This window comes from Monodon monoceros, unplaced genomic scaffold, assembly GCF_005190385.1.
Source record: "Monodon monoceros isolate NGI ecotype Baffin Bay Population unplaced genomic scaffold, NGI_Narwhal_1 Super_Scaffold_8, whole genome shotgun sequence".
NCBI lineage: Eukaryota > Metazoa > Chordata > Mammalia > Artiodactyla > Monodontidae > Monodon > Monodon monoceros.
In genome coordinates this window covers 11,507,431-11,527,985 of record NW_021703785.1, presented here as the reverse complement: position 1 = coordinate 11,527,985, position 20,555 = coordinate 11,507,431, and the positions used below count along the sequence as shown (strand labels likewise).

Genomic DNA, 20,555 nt, shown 5'->3' with positions numbered 1-20,555 from the left:
ATCAGCTGAACCTCGCTGGTTACGGCCAGATTGTCCTCCTACCCTACAAGGCTGCTACCTTCACTTAGAAAGGATGGCACAAATCAAAGTTAATTATGGTTCTTCAATATATTTCTGTATTTTCTGATTGAGAATCTGATATAGAAGCTGTTTTTCAAAAGCAATTTTTCCCTTCACCAAAGGAACACTGAATTGGCATACTTCCAAGGCTGATACTCCTTTAAAGTGGGTGAGCTGAACACAAAGGTTTTAACAAATTAAGGAACAAATGTAACAGTCAAGGTAATAAAAATGACCAAGGTTCCTAAATCACTTCTTTTCCTGCTGCATTTCTAACAAGAAAGGTTACAATATATACCTTCCAAGGGCCTAAGGATCCATGTCAAGCTTACATTAAATGTTCAAAATAGTCATTTGAGGAGCTATACCCATAACTTACTTCTTATTTCAGTTTGATTTTATATATCATTTAAATTCATTAGACCTCGTAGTTGGGCTGAACATTTTCACATCTATTAATCTTCTGAATTTCTATCCAACTATTATTCAGTGCTCACACACGTCAGTTCATCTTTCCTGTGGGCCCTCCAAAGTCACCCACACTCCACGCTGCCTACCCAGCACTCCACCTGTGGGATCACAAACACGGCAACGCCCCTTCTCCCAGCGCCACCTTCCATCCCTCCAGCTCCCCCACACCAGGCACTTCTGCTTGTTCATCTTCAGGGTCCTCCCGTGTCTTCTCCTCCCCATCCAACATCCACCTCTGAACACTCCCCAGCAGCCGAGAGTCCTGAGGACTCAGCTTCCGCGTTCTTGGGTCCGGCAGCTACACGCCCACCCCTTTGCCATCTTAACCCCCATCCTTTGTTTTCTCTTCTCTGTTCTTAAGCTGTTAACATTCCCAACAAGGCTGATTTCATCAAAATCTTAGGTGGAAGGACCCCGCTCTTGGTTGATTCATACATTCTCATTCTCTCTCTCTCTCACTCACTCCTTCCATTCAATGAGTATTTCTTGAATTCCTACTCTGTGCCATGTGTCCTGTGTGCTCAGGAAACATCAGTGAATACGACTGAGATCCCCACCCTCACAGGGTTCACAAGAATAAACAATAAACATGTGAGTATCTTAGAAGCAGGTAAGTGATATGCTGAGGAAGAAAGAAAACAGAGCAAAGTAAAGAGGACCTGGAACGCCAAGAGGGTGAAGGGCATGGCAGCAGGCAAGGGCCTCACGGAGAAGTAAGAACTGGAGAAAGGCCTGCAGTGGGTGAGTGAGAGCTAGGTAAAGAACTCTCCGGGAAGAGGAACAGCCTGAGAAGAGGGCCTGGGGCAGGAGGCTGCCTGGAGTGACAGAGGAGCCCCACGGAGGCCGGTCTGGCCGCAGCAGAGAGCGCGGAGGCGACTGGTCAGAGAGGTGCGGTGGACAAGAGCACGGCCACAGTAAGACTTCCCTGAGTGAGGTCATCGGGCCTACCTTGAAACTTAGCTTTTAAAAGATCACCCTGGCTACTCTGTTAGCATAGACAGGAAGAAGGGCAAGGATAGGATCTGGAAGACCTGATAGGATTAACCAAGGTAAGAAGGGATGAGGGCAGTGGCCACGGTTACAGCAGTAGGGGTACTGACTGATGACTCTTACTGTTACGCCCTCCCCATCCCAAGCCCCGTAGCCTGCTTTCCAAACCCTCCTGACTCGCCCCCAGGCTGCTCTTCACCTGGGCCAACCTGACATTAGCTCCCTCAGCCCAATCCGCCTCTAAATTTCTCAAATACCCAATCCTCTCCCTCCCATTCAGAGACAGAACTCCTCTCCTTCCTGAACTCTTCCTGCGGAGACCCTTCATTCCATCCCCCCAGGGCCCCCTAAAGAGCCTTGCTTGAAAACGCACCCCCACAGCTTGCATCTTCAATCTCTTCCTCATTCCTGGACTTCCCTTCCTAGCTCATTATAAAACCTCCTGTTATTGCTCTGACTTACGATGATCCCTTCTCTCTGCTACCATTTAACGCTAACCTCTGTGCCCCACGCACTCACTTCTTCAGCCCTGGCAAGAAATGACCATCACAGGCAATGATGCCCTAGCTATCAACTCCGAGGACCATTCTCCCACGCCAGTGGCAGGAGCGCATGACGGTCTGCTCTGTTTGCCTGCCTTCTTCAAAACGCCTCTCACTCCCTTCCAGGGCCCCACAGTTTCCTGGTCCTTTTCCCACTTTCTGTATCTGATTCTCACCCCTGCTTCCTCCTAGGTGAAGGTGTTCCCCAAGATGCAGTCCCCTGGAGGGCACTCTCATGCTCTCGGTCCCTGTGGCCGCTGTCTCACATTTCTACGGGTGAGCCCAGACTGATAATCCTGGCTTCTCTCTTAGGCTGGACTTCTGCATTTCCAACCACTTTAAGGGCTCAGCACCTGGACGTCCCACTATCTCAATGTTCCAAGAATAAATTCCCATAGGATTCAATTTGTCATGACAGTGGTCACATTCTCCTTCTTATTATTAATATTAATTCAATATCTCCTCTCCTAAGTTTTGAGCAATTTGAAAACAGGAACCCTGTCTGAGCTGTCTGCACAAACAGTATAACTCTAAACTATATGCTAAATAAATACACTCTTCAACTCAGCTGATCAGCGCTATCCAAAAAATAAGCTTTTCTTTTTAAGACATACTTGATGATAAAAAAAAAAAAAATGACCTGTCACTCTTTTCTGCAAAAGGCAGAATTCTTGACCTGGAATTAAAATCCTCATCTCCTGAAGGTCTGGACAACGTCAATTTGGAAACATTATTTATCCAGATTTTTCAGGTAGGTTCAATCCTAGACATGAACTAATAACCCCAAACCCACAATGTTCACAGAAACTGACATTGTTGGCCACTGAATGCAGACCGATAAAAATTTTGAGGAACTTTACCAAAAGAACACTTTCCAATAAAAAGCCCAAAAAGTACTGAGATTATTTTTTGGCAGCATATAATAAAAAGCAAGGACAAAACACTGTGAAAAAAAAAATTCTTTCTTTTCAAAAGGACAGATGGGAAATGAGATGAGGGACTTCCAGCCCCTTTGTAAGTAGCGGGGCCTGGTTTCCTTTTCAGGTCAGTGGTTTGTAGATCATTATCAGTCTCATGTAAGCAGAAGAGGAAAAGAAACAGAAGAAAAATAAAAATCAGGATGTTATTTAAAGGGAAATGGATTGACCACATTTTTCGATACAATGCTGAGAACACTCTAGGATTCTCTTGTATCTAAACTTTTCCAAAAGTGAAAATTTCTAGAGTTGCCAATTATTAATAATTTTCCCATCTTTTAAATTCTCTTGCTAAAGAGATTTGACATTGATGATACACCATGAAATGTCAACAGGAAGAACACCTGAGAGACACTCCTTGCCCTGACTTCTCATACAACTTCCAGGAAGACAACAATTTCACGTCTGTACAGCACAGAAAACCCGTAACATCCTGCTCTTTTTCTTCATTGTGGTATAATGTCCATAACATAAAATGTACATGTCAACCATTGTTAAGAGTACAATTCAGTGGCATTAAGAATATCCTCCTTACTGTACAGCTGTCACCACCATCCATGCATAGAACTCTTTTCATCTTGCAAAACTGAAATCTGTAGCCATTAAATAATTAACTCTCTCTCCCCCCTCCTCCATCTCCTGGCAACCACCATTCCTCTTTCTGTCTGGATAAATTTGACTATTCTAGGTATCTCATGCAAGTGGGATACAATATTTGTCCTTTTTTGACTCATTTCAATTAGCGTAATGTCCTTTTTTGACTCATTTCAATTAGCGTAATGTCCTCCAAGTTCATCCATGTACAATATTTGCCCTTTTTTGACTCATTTCAATTAGCGTAATATCCTCCAAGTTCATCCATGTACAATATTTGTCCTTTTTTGACTCATTTCAATTAGCGTAATGTCCTCCAAGTTCATCCATGTTGCAGCATGTATCAGCCTTTTTTAAGGCTGAATAATATTCCATTGTGCATATACACAATTTGTTTATCCATTTGCCCATTGATGGACACTTGAGTTTTTTCTTCCTTTGGGCTATTGTGAATAATCCCATTAGGAACATGGATGTACAAGTATCTCTTTGAGTCTCTGCTTTCAATTCTTTTGGGTATATCCCCAGAAGTGGAATATGACATTCTCTCTTTATTTCTTACATACAAACTCTATGCCTTGTTAGTTTATATCAGACACCAAAGTCTACTGTTTGTAAAATATAAATGGTATCCATAAATTGCCTCCCAACATCCTTTTTTACTGTTTACTACCTTTTCCATATTCTATCACTTTATAAAATTGCACAAACATTAGTAAGCTGTGTAACAAGCCAGGATACAAGGAGCTCAAAAGCCAGCTACAGATGCAGTGGATTGATGCCAGCAGTTAAGAATGTCACCACCAACAGTATCATCCAGTAAAAGGCTTCCACATGAAGGAGGAGAACCTTGATTGGAAATCAACGGCCAGACTCACATCGAATTCTGTGTCTCTGACAGGAAAGGGAGGAGCCCTGGGCATTATTTACAGTTATGTTTAGAGCTGTCATTTCTTAAGCAATAAGTCAACTTACCATTCTTTTTTCTTTTTTTTGGCCTCACCACACAGCATGTGGGATCTCAGTTCCCCAACCAGGGATCGAACCCATGCCCCCTGCACTGGAAGTGCAGAGTCTTAACCACTGGACCACCAGGGAAGTCCCTCAACTTACCTTTCTTGATCTAAAACATTTTAATCTTAAAGGTTATCATCTCTGTCTAATTGCCTGTTAAAGTTTACCTATTATTTACACACGGAAAAGTAAGTTCTCAGAGTTTTGCCAAGTAAACTTGAAGAGGCCACAAAACTTTAAGAACAATAAAGGTCCATTAGTCACCAGAAAGTGTGCTTCTTTTATGACTCTGTTTCGCTTCCATTTTATTTTTTTACTTTTATTTTTTTGCAGTACGCGGGCCTCTCACTGTTGTGGCCTCTCCCGCTGCGGAGCACAGGCTCCGGACGCGCAGGCTCAGCGGCCATGGCTCACGGGCCCAGCCGCTCCGCGGCATGTGGGATCTTCCCGGACTGGGGCATGAACCTGTGTCCCCTGCATCGGCAGGCGGACTCTCAACCACTGCGCCATCAGGGAAGCCCCCATTTTATTTTTATTTCAAAAATTACCTAATTTTCCACCAAACCAAATCATTGGCGCAGCAAAAAGTTTTACAATTCTAGTCACTGGCATTTCCACATGTGCTCACTGGTATTCATAGTCACTTCATGAATCAAAGAAAACTAATTAATGTTCATAATAACTTTACAGATTTTACATGAAGCCAGAAGCACCCAAGCCTGGCATCCAGTGTACAGAGGTCATGTGGATGTGGAGGTGGATGGGTGGGGAGGGAGGTGACAGAGGCACCAGCACAGCCCCGTCCTCAGGGCCACAGCACGGGTGGGGACACTTGAACACAAAAAGCGTGAGAAGCCATTACTGAAAAGCTCTAGACAACGCACTGAGGTATTTATTTAACAATGTAGACCGTAAGTATTAGAGGAACTAAGAGAATGGGGAAAAAATTACTGTGGATTTGAACAACTTCAGAAGACGGGATTTGAAGTGGCCTCAAAGGGTGAGAAGGTTCTAGAAGGATGGGAAAGAAGAGATGATATTGCCGGGAAGGAGAACCATAAAGCCAGGGCAGAGACAGAACAGAACGACCCCAAAGCGCCAGGGTCTGATTCTGAAAAAAAAAGCAAGCGTAGTCTATGTGAGCCACGGTATTTCTACCCCAATCTTGGCAGATAAAACTTCACTCCATAAATATTCTGACAGCTGAGAACTGTCCTTTTGCCTTTTTAAAATTCACATTGACTCTGTCTCTCGGGTTTTTTTGTTTTAAACACTCTTCTCCCACCTTAGACAAGTACACCCAACGACAAACCTTATCTCCGTAAGGCTCATTTTCAGAGGACTCAGACGTTCTTAGGGGCTGACCAATACCAACACAGGTCTACTTGTGACCTGTACAAATGTATCATCACTATGCACACCTATAGTTTAGTAAATTGTCATTTTGAATATAGTTGACAGGACTTCACACCAAATTCTATTCTCCTAACAGGTAACTAATATTGTTTAACTAGTAAGTATAGGATTGCAAATCAACCCCACTATGCATTTTGCTCACTATCTGACCCATTTCCTAACCAACTTGCTACCATTTTTCCATACGAAGTAAAATACTTTCCCCTGATCTAATCTGTTCCCTCTGCCTCTAATAATACAATAATAATTCTGCTCCCATTCTGCCTAAACATGCAGGGACAGACAGAAGGAATCTGTGACATCACTAAGACATTTGGCTCATTCCACTAACTAGACAGTTATTAAAATCATCAAGACAATTTAGCAAGAAAGCATATAACCTTATTGGATTAGAATACAGGAGTCTCCTAGAAAAAAATAACTATCCAAACTTCACTGTGCCCCATCACAGTTACTGTGATGGGGATGAAAGCTGAAATTCAAGCTCCTTAATCTTTGAAAAAACTTCCCCCAAGCAGAACTTAACACTGTTCATTCAATCTTGGCCGGCAGAATGTCAGTGAGTTCTCTGCCGTTCCTAGAATATTTGTGTCTGGTATCCCCAGAGAAGTTGTTATAGGCAAAAGGGACAAAGGAGTTTTTCTCAAAGTTTCAATCATCTGTTTCTACAAATGCTTAAACATCCAGGTTCCTTGTCTGTGAGATAAAAGATGAAATTAAATTAAGTGTATATAATTTATGTGGTTTGTTTGCTTCTTAAGCAGTTTTATCTCAGGTTTGCAAATACAATTTTGCATTCCAGGCTGCAAAACTCCAAATAACTTTGTTACTCTAACTGATACCAAGAAGAATACATACTTCACGCTCAGAGAAACTTGAGGTTCAACCTTTAGCTTCCTCAGAGCACACTACAGGAAAAATACGTCAGCACAGAGTATAATTTGTAATCATTTGATTTAACTTCTCATGCTAACAAATGACGCTAACAAAAGGCATCATTCTGAGGTTTCCATTTATTCATCCCCTAGCTAGGTAATCTACTCTTGTAATGAAGTTTTCAAGGCATCATATTTGGGGGCGTGATCTGAAACCATTTATGAGCAGAACGTACTTTGGCAGCAGCATCCCACTAATAGTCAATTTCATTTCCGTGGCATTCCTTATTTTTCAGGAAAGAACTAAAGAATAATCATTTTACCCACAGTTAGAAAAAGTGAACATTTGTGAAAATTCTCACCTTTGTTGTAAACTGGAAGCTTTTAAATTTGGTGGGAAAAAAAAAACTTCAAGGAATATAATTTAACAATTGTTATTAACATGGAAATTTCTAAAGACAATTCGGTACATAAAGAACTGTATATATAACAGGTTATGTTCTGGGGAGTGGGATTAAAAAGAAGGTGGTAGGGGAGGCTTTTAATGTCAAGTGTTTCAATAGTGCCTGTTTGTTTGTTACACGTATGTACTAGTTTTTAAAATTAAACAACAAAGAATCAAGGAAGCTTTTAAAAAAAATAATAAGGCAGTTTAATTCACAAAAGACAGGTCTTGGATGGTAACAGCATCAGGTAGAGAAGAAGGAAGTGCCAAGATTAAGTCCCAGGAGATCAAGGGCAATAACTGGAATCTCCAGTAGACAAAGATGACTCCAGGTTGCCAGGCATCTAACGGTACTGGGGTTCTATCACTCCTCAGTGGCTCAAAGCTCTTGTGGGTCACTCAGCCACAGGCCATAGTCTGAAAGGCTTCAAGCAACAATCTAGAGCAGCTCACAGCAGAAGCTGTGCTGAGTCCCCTGCTGGCAGCTACTGAGCTCCCAGAAACAGCACCTGTCACTGCATCAGTGAGGTAAATGTTAGGACATTCCTCGATGTCAGAACCCCCAAACTCTTCTCTATGAGCCCACACACAGTTCAGGGCCTCTCTCAAGGCAGTCTCCCAAAGTGACATTCTAAAAGGATGCATGGCAAAATCCTCCACTGCTTCCGAGCAAATCCCATCCTTAAGACTCTAAGGCACTTGGCAAAACCCCTAAACACCTCTTCAAGCAAATTTCCTAAGACATAGGAGACACTTGTGTCTATAGAATTAGCCCAGAGTATAGCACTTCTATTCAAGATAAAAGATACACACTTGAAAAAATATTTGTGTCACATACGTATGCGTTTATGCATATGTGTACGCATGTGTTTGCATATATGCATATACATACATATGTAACATATATTCAGATATGCGTGTGTACACACATATATACACATATATATGCAAAAATAATTCCACACGGCTCTATTTACACACACTTAGAAGTTACCTACCTGAAAGTCATCATAAGGGAAGAGCAGCATCTCCCTTAAACAGTCGTTCAGGATCTGTGTCTTCTTCTGGACGATGACATTTTCATAGTCGAGTGGCTCAATCAGCTTTGGTTTGGCCTAGAAGGTGAAAAGATAAGCAATTGGAACACTCTTATAAGATAAAAGTAACTTCTTAAGACTAAAGAACTTCATACATCCTACTCTACATGTTTTTGTAATTTCCAACTTTTCTACAATGAGAGTGTATCAGTTTTGCTATCAGGAAGAATCCGAAACAAGAGAAACAAGTTGTCTTCAAAGGAAAGAAAACACTTCATGGTCCTCATGCTTGTTTGGTTATTTAAACACAAAGGAGGCTATGGAGTCTGGTGGAACTTCCAGTCACGTCTTGGGTCACCCCTGGCTAGGTCAGTCCCCTTCTAAGCCTTAAGCTTTGCCAGAACTGCCCTGCGTGGAGGTCCAGCCATGGTCTGGCAATGAAGGCCACCAGCTCCAGCCGTGACCATCTCTTCTTGGCCCTAGGCTTAAAGCAATCCCCAGAGCTCACTATTTTATATAAAACTCTATGGAACTCATCTCTGAGTCTCAAAATACCCCTGTCTAACCTGAACTATCTATACACTTACATATACAACACATAAACACAGAGAAATGTGAGCTGGACCAAAATCGGGCAAGCAAGGGAAAAAAGTACTTAAATCAGGGCTTGTGGGTGACCCCCAGGGGGTAGGGATGATCATCCCTGGAATGCACTAATCCAAAGAAAGAGGCAACGAGCAACTGGGAAAGAAAAGAGAGAATATGCCTTTTCTAGCTATTTCCAAACTTATTCTCAGCAAAAATCTCAGCTAGTTTTAGTCATTGCCACAGTGTTCAGTGATCACTTCCCACATGCAAGGCACTAACTGGGCTAAGTCAAGGATAAAGATATATATTCAACTAACTATAGCACAGTATGCCAAGTGCTTAAAAAGGCACACGTGCGCATGTGCGCACACACACACACACACACACACACACACACACACTTATCAGAAGTAAATTCATTATATCAATAAATTCATTACTGCAAGATTATTTTTGAAACTATTAATAAAAAACATCTGATAACGCAATTTCAACAAATGCTCTATATATTAAAATGACAATTCATATACAGATAATAAATATATTAAAGACATCGGGTATGTGCCATCTAAATTAGGAATTGTAACTGAGACTTCTTTGTGTTCCCCAAATCTGTCTCTTTTCCTTCCAAATAGAACTGGACTACATTTCCCAGCCTCCCCATGGTTAGTGTGGTCATGTGACTGTCTTCTGGCTAACAGCATGTCAGTGGAAGGGATGTGGTCGCTGCCAAGCCTGGCTCATAAAAGCCTCTGCTATAGACTGAATGCTTGTGCCCTGAAAACTCATATGTTGAAACCCAATCCTGAAAAATAATGGGATTAGGAAATGAGGCTTTGGGGAGGTGATCAGGTAATGAGGGTGAAACCCTCATGAATGGGATTAGTGTCCTTATAAGAGAGACCTCCAAGAGCTCTCTCGTCCCTTCCACCATGCAAGCGCACAGCAAGAAGACAGCATCCATGAACAAGGAAGTGGACCCTCACCAAACACTGAATCTGCCAGTGCCTTGATCTTAGACTTTTCAGTCTCCAGAACTATGAGAAATAAATATCTGTTGTTTAAGCCCCACTCTATTGATATTACAGCTGCCCAAGCTAGCTGAGATGGCCTCTCTCCCCTGTTCTCTCCCTATTCCCCTTTGCCAGCAGCATGCACAGGATCCAGCAGTGGACTCAGGAGGCCTGAGGAAAGGGTGAAGCCCCAAGACGAAAGGAGTTTGGATCCTGAATCACCTTGCTGAAGGCCGTCTGCTTGAAACAGGCACTGAGATAGCCTGAGAACAAGAACTAAAGCATCTACTGTGTTATGCCAATGAGGTTCTCAAGTTTCTTAATGAAGCAGTCAGCTTGCTCTGCCTAATATAAGAATAAAATGTTCATATTTAACTTCAATTACTTGATTTAAGTAGACTCTACATGACGTCATGATATGCTGAGGAAAAAACACAGTGCTCAAACAAGTGCACAATTATTATAATTGGGTAATAGTACATGTTTATGGACGGAGATTGAAAATATATATACACAATCAAAAAAATTAAAGCTATCTTGTGAAAGTGTAATTTCTTCCTCTAAAATATTTGTAATGTTAAAATGTTTTTACATTCAAAAGAGGCCAAATAAAAGATTTACACAAGTAATTATTTTTAAGTAAGAACTGACACAGAAAATAAAAGTATTCTCCAAAATATTTTAATTCAACTTAAATCATTTCTTCCTTTATTTTAGTTTGTTATGTTGTATATAGTAATCAATCTACAGGTGCTTGTTGGCAAAATGGATCAATGTCACAATCAGTAACATTTTCTTTAAGAACCATGACTATATTCCTAAAAAAATCCAAAAAGGCACAGAGCTTTCTACAGTGACAGAGCTCAGGATTCTGACAGCTAAACTTCCATTACAAGGAGGTCAGAAGAAGAAAGACTGCAGGATGGAACAGACACTGTGCTCCCCACCTGCCCTGTATCGTGTCCAGCACATGACTGCAGCCAGCGAAGCCCAGAGCGGGTGACCTAGTTTTGCAGCCCTGGGCACCTCCACAGGCACTAGCTGGCCCAGGGGAATCCTCAGCTGGGTACCTCCCCTTCCAGCCCCTCAGCACAGATCATCAGCTCCACCCCCTCCAGACTACAGGGTAAGGTCAGACTGCTTTCTCAGAAAACTGCCGCAGTGTTAGCCCTGGTTAGCAGAGGGTGCTGCGGGGACACTGCTTAGAAAGGGGCTTTTCTCAGGCTCCAGTGTTCTGGAATTGTTCCTTGGTTTTTGGGTTTTCTGCTTTGTTCCTATAGCCCAGCAGCCACTGGGGGCTTTCTGGGAGAGACCCAGTGGCGCACACTCTCCAGAAGTTGCACGGGCACCCCAGCAGGTGGTTCCCAGCCTCTAGCCCACAGATCCTCAGCAGACTGACTTCTCCACTGTCCAGAGACCAGGGCCACACTCCCTCCACCTAGGCCTGAATCTTAGCGTTGGGTGCAGGTTTGGGGGGTGCGGTGGGGCAGGCGGGGGTTGGGGGGCTCTTCCCAGTTTGTGCTTTCCTTGGGTCTCTGCTCCCTGGATAGACTAGGCTTGTATTCTTAGAGCAGGGGTTGGCAAATGTTTTCTGTGAAGAGCCAGAGAGCAAATATTTTGGCTGACTTACAGTTTCTGTCATAACTAGTAAACTCTGCTGTTGCAGAGCAAAAGGAGCCACAGTCAACAAAGGGGCACAGCAGTGTTACAATCAAACTCTATTTACAAAAACAGGCAACCCAGTGGTGTACGTCAACATCTCAATAAAACTGGCACAGCAGGGGGAGGGGCAGTACAACAGCCAGATTTGGCCCACGGGCCACAGTTTGCTGATCCATGCTTTAGAGTTACCCTTACTCCCTAGTAGTTGATCCCCTTTTACCAATTTAATAATTCTCTACGTTAATTTTCCATGTTCAATCAACTGATGTGTTTTCTGCGTCTGGACTGATACAGACAATGTTTACAGCTTCTTAAGTGCATTTAATGACACTTCTCACCATTTGATTGAACTTGGATTTCTCAAATGTTTAGTAAATGAAAACAACTAACATCATAAATCAGTTTTGCTATTTAGCATACCAAATAACGCTTTTGTTAATTAGATGAATTACTGTTTTCCCCTGAAGGTATCTTGGCAGTATTTTATGTAACACTGTAGGTATTAGGATTACCTTGCTTTTGTGGGCCACTGTTAATTTTTGAGGTGTTTTCACACAGATGATCACACTTAATCCACTGTTAAATTAACTAGACAAGGAGGCCATCAGTCTGAGGTGGCAGTCTACGTAAGCAAACTGAAATGTAAGCCTGTAAATGCCTCAAGGTTAATGAAATCAAAACACTAAGGACAACCCAGCACAGCCAACTAGGCTTCACGCTAGTGCCAATCAATTATTCCTTTCTTTGCTTCTGCACTTTTCTTTATGTAAATCTCTCGCCAGCTCCTATCATCAGTGTTCCCAACCACTGGGAATTGGGTGTTGCCCAATTTGCATCGATTTTTGCTCAAATAAACTCTTGAAATGTTTAATATGCCTCAGTTTATCTTTTAATGCCACTAAAAGGTAGGCATGGAAACATCACTCCATTTGACTGAGGCTGGAAACTGAGGATCACAAATTGAGCTGATTGCCTGAGCGTCCCAAGTAGCCAGCAGACGGGACTAGAACCCAGTCTTCTATCAGTCAGAACCCTTCCTTCTCCAGGCTTCCTTGTTAAGGGTCTGTGCTCACCAATGCTCAACTATGGCACATCTGTGGAGAGTTTATAAGCCAGCGTTTCTGTTAAAGACTGATGACGCATGTTAACCAGGAAAGCCCACAGAAGAATGGCATAAGGGAAATCTCAGGGAAGAATGAGAAATACAGGAAATCTCAGAGAAGAATAACACGTCTTCTCTGGTCTTCGGGACTCCAGGACTGGGAAGATTTGAAACTTGTGCAAATCCTTAAGTTGCTCAACGAAGTGACTCCTGGAGACCTGACTGGGCAGAGGTCTTCGGCAGCTGCAGGGAGCACGGTCCCCGACAGGACCTCTGACTCCAAGGAAAAGGGGCCAACGGAGAGCAACTCACCTGCTACCTAAGTTAAGAACAAGGCAAAAAGCTCTTGCTTTAAACACGAATAACTGGCACAATGTGGATTCTACATGTGGATTTTAAGAGGAAGAAAGAAAGAAACTATCCGAGGAGAAAGGCTGAGAAGGGAGACTGACTGGTGAAGAAAGAAAAGAAAAGAGACAAGAAGGAGATGGGGGAGAGAAAGAGACAAAAGTGACCGACACCTAGGCGTGGCGGAGGTAGAAGATGCAGGGATGGAGAAAACATAAGGGCAAGATAAAGAAGACAGAAAGAAATGACAGAAGAGAGGGGCTTGGGAGGCTTGAGGCGGACCTATCTACCAAACTGTGGGTCAAGAGCACAATCGCCTATTTTTCACTCTTTCTTTAAACTGATGATTCACTGGTTACAGCTGTTCAGTGTTCTGCAGCTCCACTAAGCTTTTCCAGCTGGTCACAAGTGTGGGGGACAGCCCACTAGTGTAGGAAACTGGCCTGCAGCATCACTGCTAACAGGAATGTCCACTAACAGCAAAGTGAAATTAGGTTAATTATCAGACTGCCAGTCCCCTAGTCCTGGTTCAGAAGAAAGAGGCTTTATTAGCACAGAGCTGGCACATGGCCTTGGCTTTAAAGCCATCTCAACACACCTAAGTTCAATGCTTCTCCTGGTGACATAACTCCAAGAGTGTTGGGCTGCACCCCAGAGTCCTGCAATCCTTGCAACTGCCCGGCCATGAGGCCAAAGGAAGAACCTGGAGTCGGTGACATAGACATCAACGATTTACTGAACAGGGAATCCTACAAGCCAGAGGCCGAAGTCCCAGAGCAACAGCTGACCATCACGGCAGGTAGGACACGACAGCAATCTTTGCTACACAGAGGAGGAGGATGCTATCAGCTATGGGGACATGACATCAGAAGGCTCCTCGGTTGCCAGGGGGACTGCTGGAACACATCCCCCTGCAGCTCTTTGGGCTAACAACCGTAGTGAGCGCCGCGGTTTCCTGTTGATGACCAAACATACTGGAGCTGGTCTAGTCCCAGGTCTAGAACAGTCACTCTCGGACCAATCACATAGGTAGTTACTGACTAAACCGTCAGCTTAGGAGAGGGAGGCAATCATGTGCATAAAGTAAGGGTGACGCAGGGCAGGGTCAGGCAGGGGATGTACAAGACAGCAAGAGAGCAGCCATCTTATGAGTCCTGATTATACAAAGAGCTACTTTTTTTTTTTCTATTGAGATAATTTACATACAAGTTCTTGATTTTTTATCTTCAAACGAAAAAAAATCTGAGTCCAGAATTACCCAAATTGATGAATGGTCAATACTCCTAGAACTGCTCCTAGGCCATCAGATCTACCAGATTTCGGAACCCTGCACATTTACCAGTTTGAATTTTCAATATTCCAGGACACTGTGTCTCCCTAGGCATGATGGGGCTCGGCCAGCTCCCGAGTCTAGGACATTGAGAACATGTACAGTGCATGTACTGTGCATTTATAGTGTGTAAAAAATGTAACTCAATCTATACACGAGTCCTTCAGCTTTCTCCCCCGTTTGGAGGTTAAAAGTCCTTATCTATGAACATTCAGTTCTCGGTTACTGTGAAGTCAGACAGGGCGAGGAATGTGGTACTTTCAGTCCACAACAGTCTACAACAGCGGTTCTCAAAGTGGGGGCCCGGGAACAGCACCTCCAGCATCACTTGGGAAGCTCACACAGATGTACATTCTGAGGCCCCATCCCAAGCCTGAATCAGAAACTCCAGGAATGGGGACCATGCTTGAACAAGCTCTCCAAGGGATTCTGAAGAACCCATGGTCTATCATGATGACCCAGGAACTGTGCTGGAATTTGTAAATTTAGGGATGAACAAGGAACAAGCCCAGTGTTGAGCTCCCTAACCTCCTTGGGTTACAGACCCCTTTGAGACCATGGGCCCCCTCCCCCCAGAAATGTATATACACATTACTTTCTACATTTTATACCCAGCTTTGGGGGGAGGGTTGCCCTCCCTGGAGAATAGCCATGGAACCGAGTCACAGAAACCCTGGACTAGTGGGACAAGCAGGCTCGTAAACACCTAATTCAGTATAGTGAGAGGTGCGGGCATACGTTAATGCAGAGCTAGGGCGGGAGGTGGTGTCAATTACTGTCCACGGGCTGCAAAGTTTCCTCACTTCACCAAGTAAGTGCTGCTTCATGAGCGCTGAAGGAAGAATGAGAATTCCTCAGGTGGGCAAGGTTTTGAACTCCTTAACGTGATGGCGCAGCCCTCCTTGGGCAAGCAGGTGCACAGGTTCCAGTCACATCTCCAGCCCCGCGCGCCCATGACACAAGCAATGTGGTTCACTGTCTCTGACAAGCCTGCTCCTGTGATCCCCCACGCCTATACACCTGTCAGAGTCCTACAGCCCTTCAGGCAGAGGTCCAAAGATGTTTTATTTTAGCAGCAGAATCCTTCCTCTAAAAAAACAAATCTGACAGAGGCAGAGATGCCGAAAAAGTTAAAGCGTAGTTGCTCTAGCCCCAGGGCATGCAGGGCATGGCCATATAACTAGAGCACCACCTCAACCCATTAAAAGGCAGCCTGTCCCGTCTCTGACCACTGCATCTGGGTTAGTAGCAGTCCTAGGGTGCAGTTCCTTCTGCCCTGCATTGAAATGACCCATGGACAGCTCATCTCCTCCACTATTAGTGCCTTGGGACAGGGCCGGGCCTCCTTATCTCTGTGCTCCCGCAGCATCTAGCCCAGGATCCAGAGACACATTGACTGTCATTAAGACAGCTGAATGCCCCTCACTTGCACAGACCCCTCTCCAGGCCCCATACACGTGCGTCTCTGTTGAGTTCAATTGCTGCTTGGCATCCTGGTATAGGTAGATTTACAGGAACATGGCCCACTATGTCGGTCCACCCAGTGTCATACAGGCAAATCGATATGAGGTGCAACACAGGGGCCATACTGCAATATAGGCACATCCCAAGGTGCTTGGGCCAGAAATGCTAGGAGGTGCTTGAGATTAGTCATTGCGCAAACTGAGAATGCCCCCAAATCACACAGCTCCTGTATAGAAGAAACCAAACAGTGGTTTATCCAATCCTAAAAGCTTATGTGATGTTACCAAATGTTGCAGAGCTAGAAGAAACTTTTCTAAGCTATGATTAATAAAATACAAAGTTCGACTAACCTTGCTACCGGAAAGACTGAACGACCTATTCTTGCCACGCAGAATGATGATACAGAAGCATGATCATATGAGAGGTAACAGGAGCATGAAGCCAAAAAATGCCGCGAAGAAAGTTATTACTGAGGTGTGCCAAGAGACTCATTGATAAAAATGTGTTTTCCTGTATTTCCGATGTTGATAATTTGGCTTTTTAAATTTTGTAATTTGTTGTGACTTCTTTTCAAATTCTAAATTATTCTAAACTCAAATTCTAAAACATTCACTTCCAGGCCAAATTTTGTATTTATACATTTTATATTTGAAACTTTTAATTATTTTTCTTAAAAGTCCCCAAAATTCTAAGCTTCATTGCTCAGAAAACCTGGATCTGCCCTGATAGGGCCATATATGCCACACAGATATTGATCGAGTTGAAGGCAGTCTACAGTACAGTGGTTAAGAAAGCTGAGCTGTGCAGTTACGTGAGGTTGTTATTGGGCCTCACTGAGTTAATGTTCGACACAGCCTGGCAAACAGTAGGCACACAATAAATGTAACCATTATTATTATTATTAAATATGTTGCTTGCATGACAGTAATCTTAGTTTTTTGTTTTTGAGTGCGTGCTACACATACATTCAATTTCACCAATCTGTTTACAAAAACTTTCCTCTATCCTCCAAGGAACATATTAAACAGACAACAGTGGCAGGGACTCTCACAAAAAAAGGAAAAACAGAAGGCCAAATGCAGAGGAAACTATTAATATATAATAATAAACAGAGGTGACAGTGGAATTCAGGGACTGAGCCCAAAGAAAACCCGAATAGACGCTTACGTTATAAACTGAACTGAGTATTGATGAGGTTCGTGTCAGGAAGGGCTGAGAACAGTTGGGGGTCGGGGTGTACACAGAAGCACTTTAGACCCACCCGCCACGAGGGCAGCTCCATGAGATCAGCAGGATCTACACTGAGGAGGAGGGGGGGTTGGTAAATCCCAAGGGACGCTGCTCATGAGGGTTGTGTGGCGCTTCCGCAGGGCAGAAGATGGAGCAGGGTCACTGGGGCCCACACATGGTTTTCTATCAAAGAATCAAAGCCTTGGCTTCCTTGGAAGAGACTCACAGGAACAGCCTGAGGCCAGGGCCATGTGACCAGACGGTGGGGAGAAGCACCTCCACCTCAAGGGACATCATGGGCACAGGTGAGCCACTGACACCAAGGCCACCAGTCCCCATCTGCTGGTCAAAGCAGCGGGCAGCAGGCGAGCCTCCAGTGATCACGTGGCTCTCACGGGCGCCAAAGGGCGTGATCCACGTGCCCTCCCGTCCATCTCCCTCTGAGCCTCTCTGAACTCAGCCCTTCCTACAGCATTTGCTGCTCTGCGTCTGGCTGCTCAACAACCACGCAGATTGAAATTCCAGATCCCCAGGCCATCAGAAGCCAGGGGATCTTCTGAGCGCCAAGAAAATGAGATTCCCCTGGAATCCAGCAGAACCAGAGAGCATCAACCCACAAATGAGTTCAGTGTTGGCCAAACATGTATGAAGCCTCAAAAACCATGGGAAGAGCTACACAAAAAGGCTTTCTGATTCTACTGCTCTTCCCTCTGACATGATAGCTTCCCGTGAACTTTCTAGTCATTTCTTGCCTTTGTGCGCCTGGTAATTAAATGTTAACACGAGCTGAAACCCTGAATGCCACTTCTTGAAATAGCAAACTAAGGAAATGGCAGCTCCTGGAGCACCCTATTTTAAGAAATGAGAAATGCATCGCTTCTGCTTATAAAGAATTTAGGACTTCCTTGATTTATCTGCAGAGCTATAAAAGCTACTCGACCAGCTGAGATAAAAATCCCTCATGGAACTGAGTCCATTTTCAAAATGGTGCACTTCTCAACATTGCCAACAGGACCCCAGCACTGTCGCCGGGGAGAGGGGGACGACATGGCCTGCAGTAAGGAGGAGAGGGCTTCTGCAACCACATGTTTATCAGCCTGGCCCCCGAGCCTTTCTGCACTACCATCTTGCACACAACTCTCACTCACTCTATACTCGCACCGGGAACTTCTTGAAGTTGTCAGCTTTGAAGGAAAAGTCCTCAGCTTCCTATAATTAGGGTGGGTGCAGGAAATTAGCAGCTGCCCCCCTTCCTCACGTGCAAATGCTATTAGCAGTTACAAGTTCCTTCTCTCCACAGATTTTCACTGAGCCTATCCATGCGCCTTGTGCCAGGTCTTTGGGACACTGAGATAAAAAGGACACAGCCCCCACCCGAGAAAGCTCACAATTCCAGAGGGAAGGCGGATGTGTGAACAGTCCCGAGAAGAATGACAGCAGTGGGAACCCAGGAGTGGCACCTGACCCACTAGAATGAACCTGACTCCCCTCCCCCTCCCACTCCAGTTAGATTACAAGCTCCATGAGGGCAAAGAGTTCTATTTTATTTACTGTGACTATATTATTTCTGCTTTGTCCAGCCCCTGAACAGCACCTGGCATAGCACAGGCACTCAGTGTGCAAAGAGGCCCAACAACGCGGGTGCTTCCTAAAGGAGGCAGTTAGAGCTGAGTGTAAGAGCTGAACGAGTCAGCCAGGATTCAGGGTGGACTGGGGGCTCCCGGCAGAGAAAATGGAGAAGTCAGGGAGTGCACTCACGGATGGAACCAGATTTTGTGGGGCCTGAAATCTGTACAATCAAAGAGGGAAGGGGGTAAAGAAAACACAAAGTCATGAATAGGAAGTTGCTGGAGTCTCTTCCAGGGCCTGGTCGATCCCCTCTGAGCAGGGTGAGTTCAGGAAGCAGCGGGCAGTTCAGAATAGCTGGGCAGAGCTGCATGAAGGGAGCAGATGGCAGCTGGCCAAGGGCTTGGGGCACCAGTGTCTGCATCACTGGAAATCCAATGTGATGCAGAAAACTACATTTACGAGAACTCCTTTCTGAAAGGGTACTCGATGCTGCTGCAAAGAATACATGGACAAGCCGCCTGAGGTCAGCAGCGGAACTCCTGGAATGGATATGCTTAAGAAACGATGGATAGTTACCCGCAGGGCCTTGGTTTCTCTGAATAGGTGGGAACACTGGAGTCAGAGACGAACAGCTCTGCACAAGGGGTCCCGTTTCACGTCTGCCCCAGGCAGCCCTCAGTTCCCCCTCTAAAATAAACAACTATCTAAATAGCATGTCGTTTTGGGTTTTTTTTAAGATTATTTATTTGTTTATTTTTGGCTGCGTTGGGTCTTCACTGCTGAGCGCAGGCTTTCTCTAGTTGCAGCGCGCTGGCTTCTCATTGTGGTGGCTTCTCTTGTTGTGGAGCACGGGCTCTACGTGCGCAGGCTTCAGTAGTTGCGGCACGCAGGCTCAGCAATTGTGGCACGCGGGCTCAGTAATTGTGGCTCGTGGGCTCCAGAGCGCAGGCTCAGTAGTTGTGGTGCACGGACTTGGTTGCTCCGCGGCACGTGGGATCTTCCCGGACCGGGGCTCGAACCCGTGTCCCCAGCATTGGCAGGCGGATTCTCAACCACTGCACCACCAGGGAAGTCCCATGAATAGCCTGTGTTTGAGGTCGTCCCAATGATTAGCTCACCTGGGGTACCCACGTCTCAAAGCCACCCCTAGACTACAGCCTGTGGTGAAAGATGAGGCCACAGTGGCAGGTGGGCCATGTCGAGAAGGTCCCTAAGGAAGCCAGCAAACCGGTGAAGACTGAGAGACATAAAACTACGTCCATACATCTTCCAGCCGTGGAAAATGCCTCCCATCTCCTTGTAATACACATGGTCTTCTTCCCTTAACCCAGGACATTAGAACGTAGGATACCATGGTAACCAACATATGATCACAGTCTCCTTCAGCAATACATGCTCTTCTCCAGACTGTGGAACAGTGGTCTCAGCAGCTGTTCAGAATCGTGCATGTTTCAAATGAGCAGGAGGTTCAGTAATACTAGAACTACAGTTGTGCAAACATCAGAACCTGAGATTATCTGCTCTAGCCCTCTCGTCTTACAGGCAGAGACACCTGGGAGCATGGATGGGAGTTAAGTGACTGTCCTAAGGTCCCAGAAAGAGTTGCTGGCAAAGCTGGGCCTGAATCCCAGGTCTCCTGGCCCCCCGGACCATGCTCTTCCTTGGTCCCTGTTCTTCTTCTAAGCCTCTACATTTTAAATTTTGCAGGTTCACTGATGCACAAGCATGGGCTATAGAAAAGTGGAGGAAAAAGGGAGCCCTATCTAAGCTCGGACTGAGAAGAAAGCTCAAACCTGAGCATTAAACCATAACAGCTGATGAACCAGAG

The 20,555-nt window shown here is 44.7% G+C and overlaps 1 protein-coding gene across 19 annotated transcripts in view; it reads right to left on the bottom strand.

Annotated features, from left to right (window-relative positions):
• Positions 1–20,555, bottom strand: part of DOCK9 (dedicator of cytokinesis 9) — a 351,807-nt gene that overhangs the window by 143,954 nt on the left and 187,298 nt on the right. For all 19 annotated transcript variants that reach the window (XR_003791732.1, XR_003791733.1, XR_003791734.1 and 16 more), the window contains exon 2: positions 8,383–8,499. Coding sequence is in view for 15 of the 19 variants with exons in the window: in XM_029210197.1 (XP_029066030.1) it covers positions 8,383–8,499 (117 nt within the window). In the remaining 4 variants the exon portion in view is untranslated. The remainder of the gene's footprint in view (positions 1–8,382; positions 8,500–20,555) is intronic.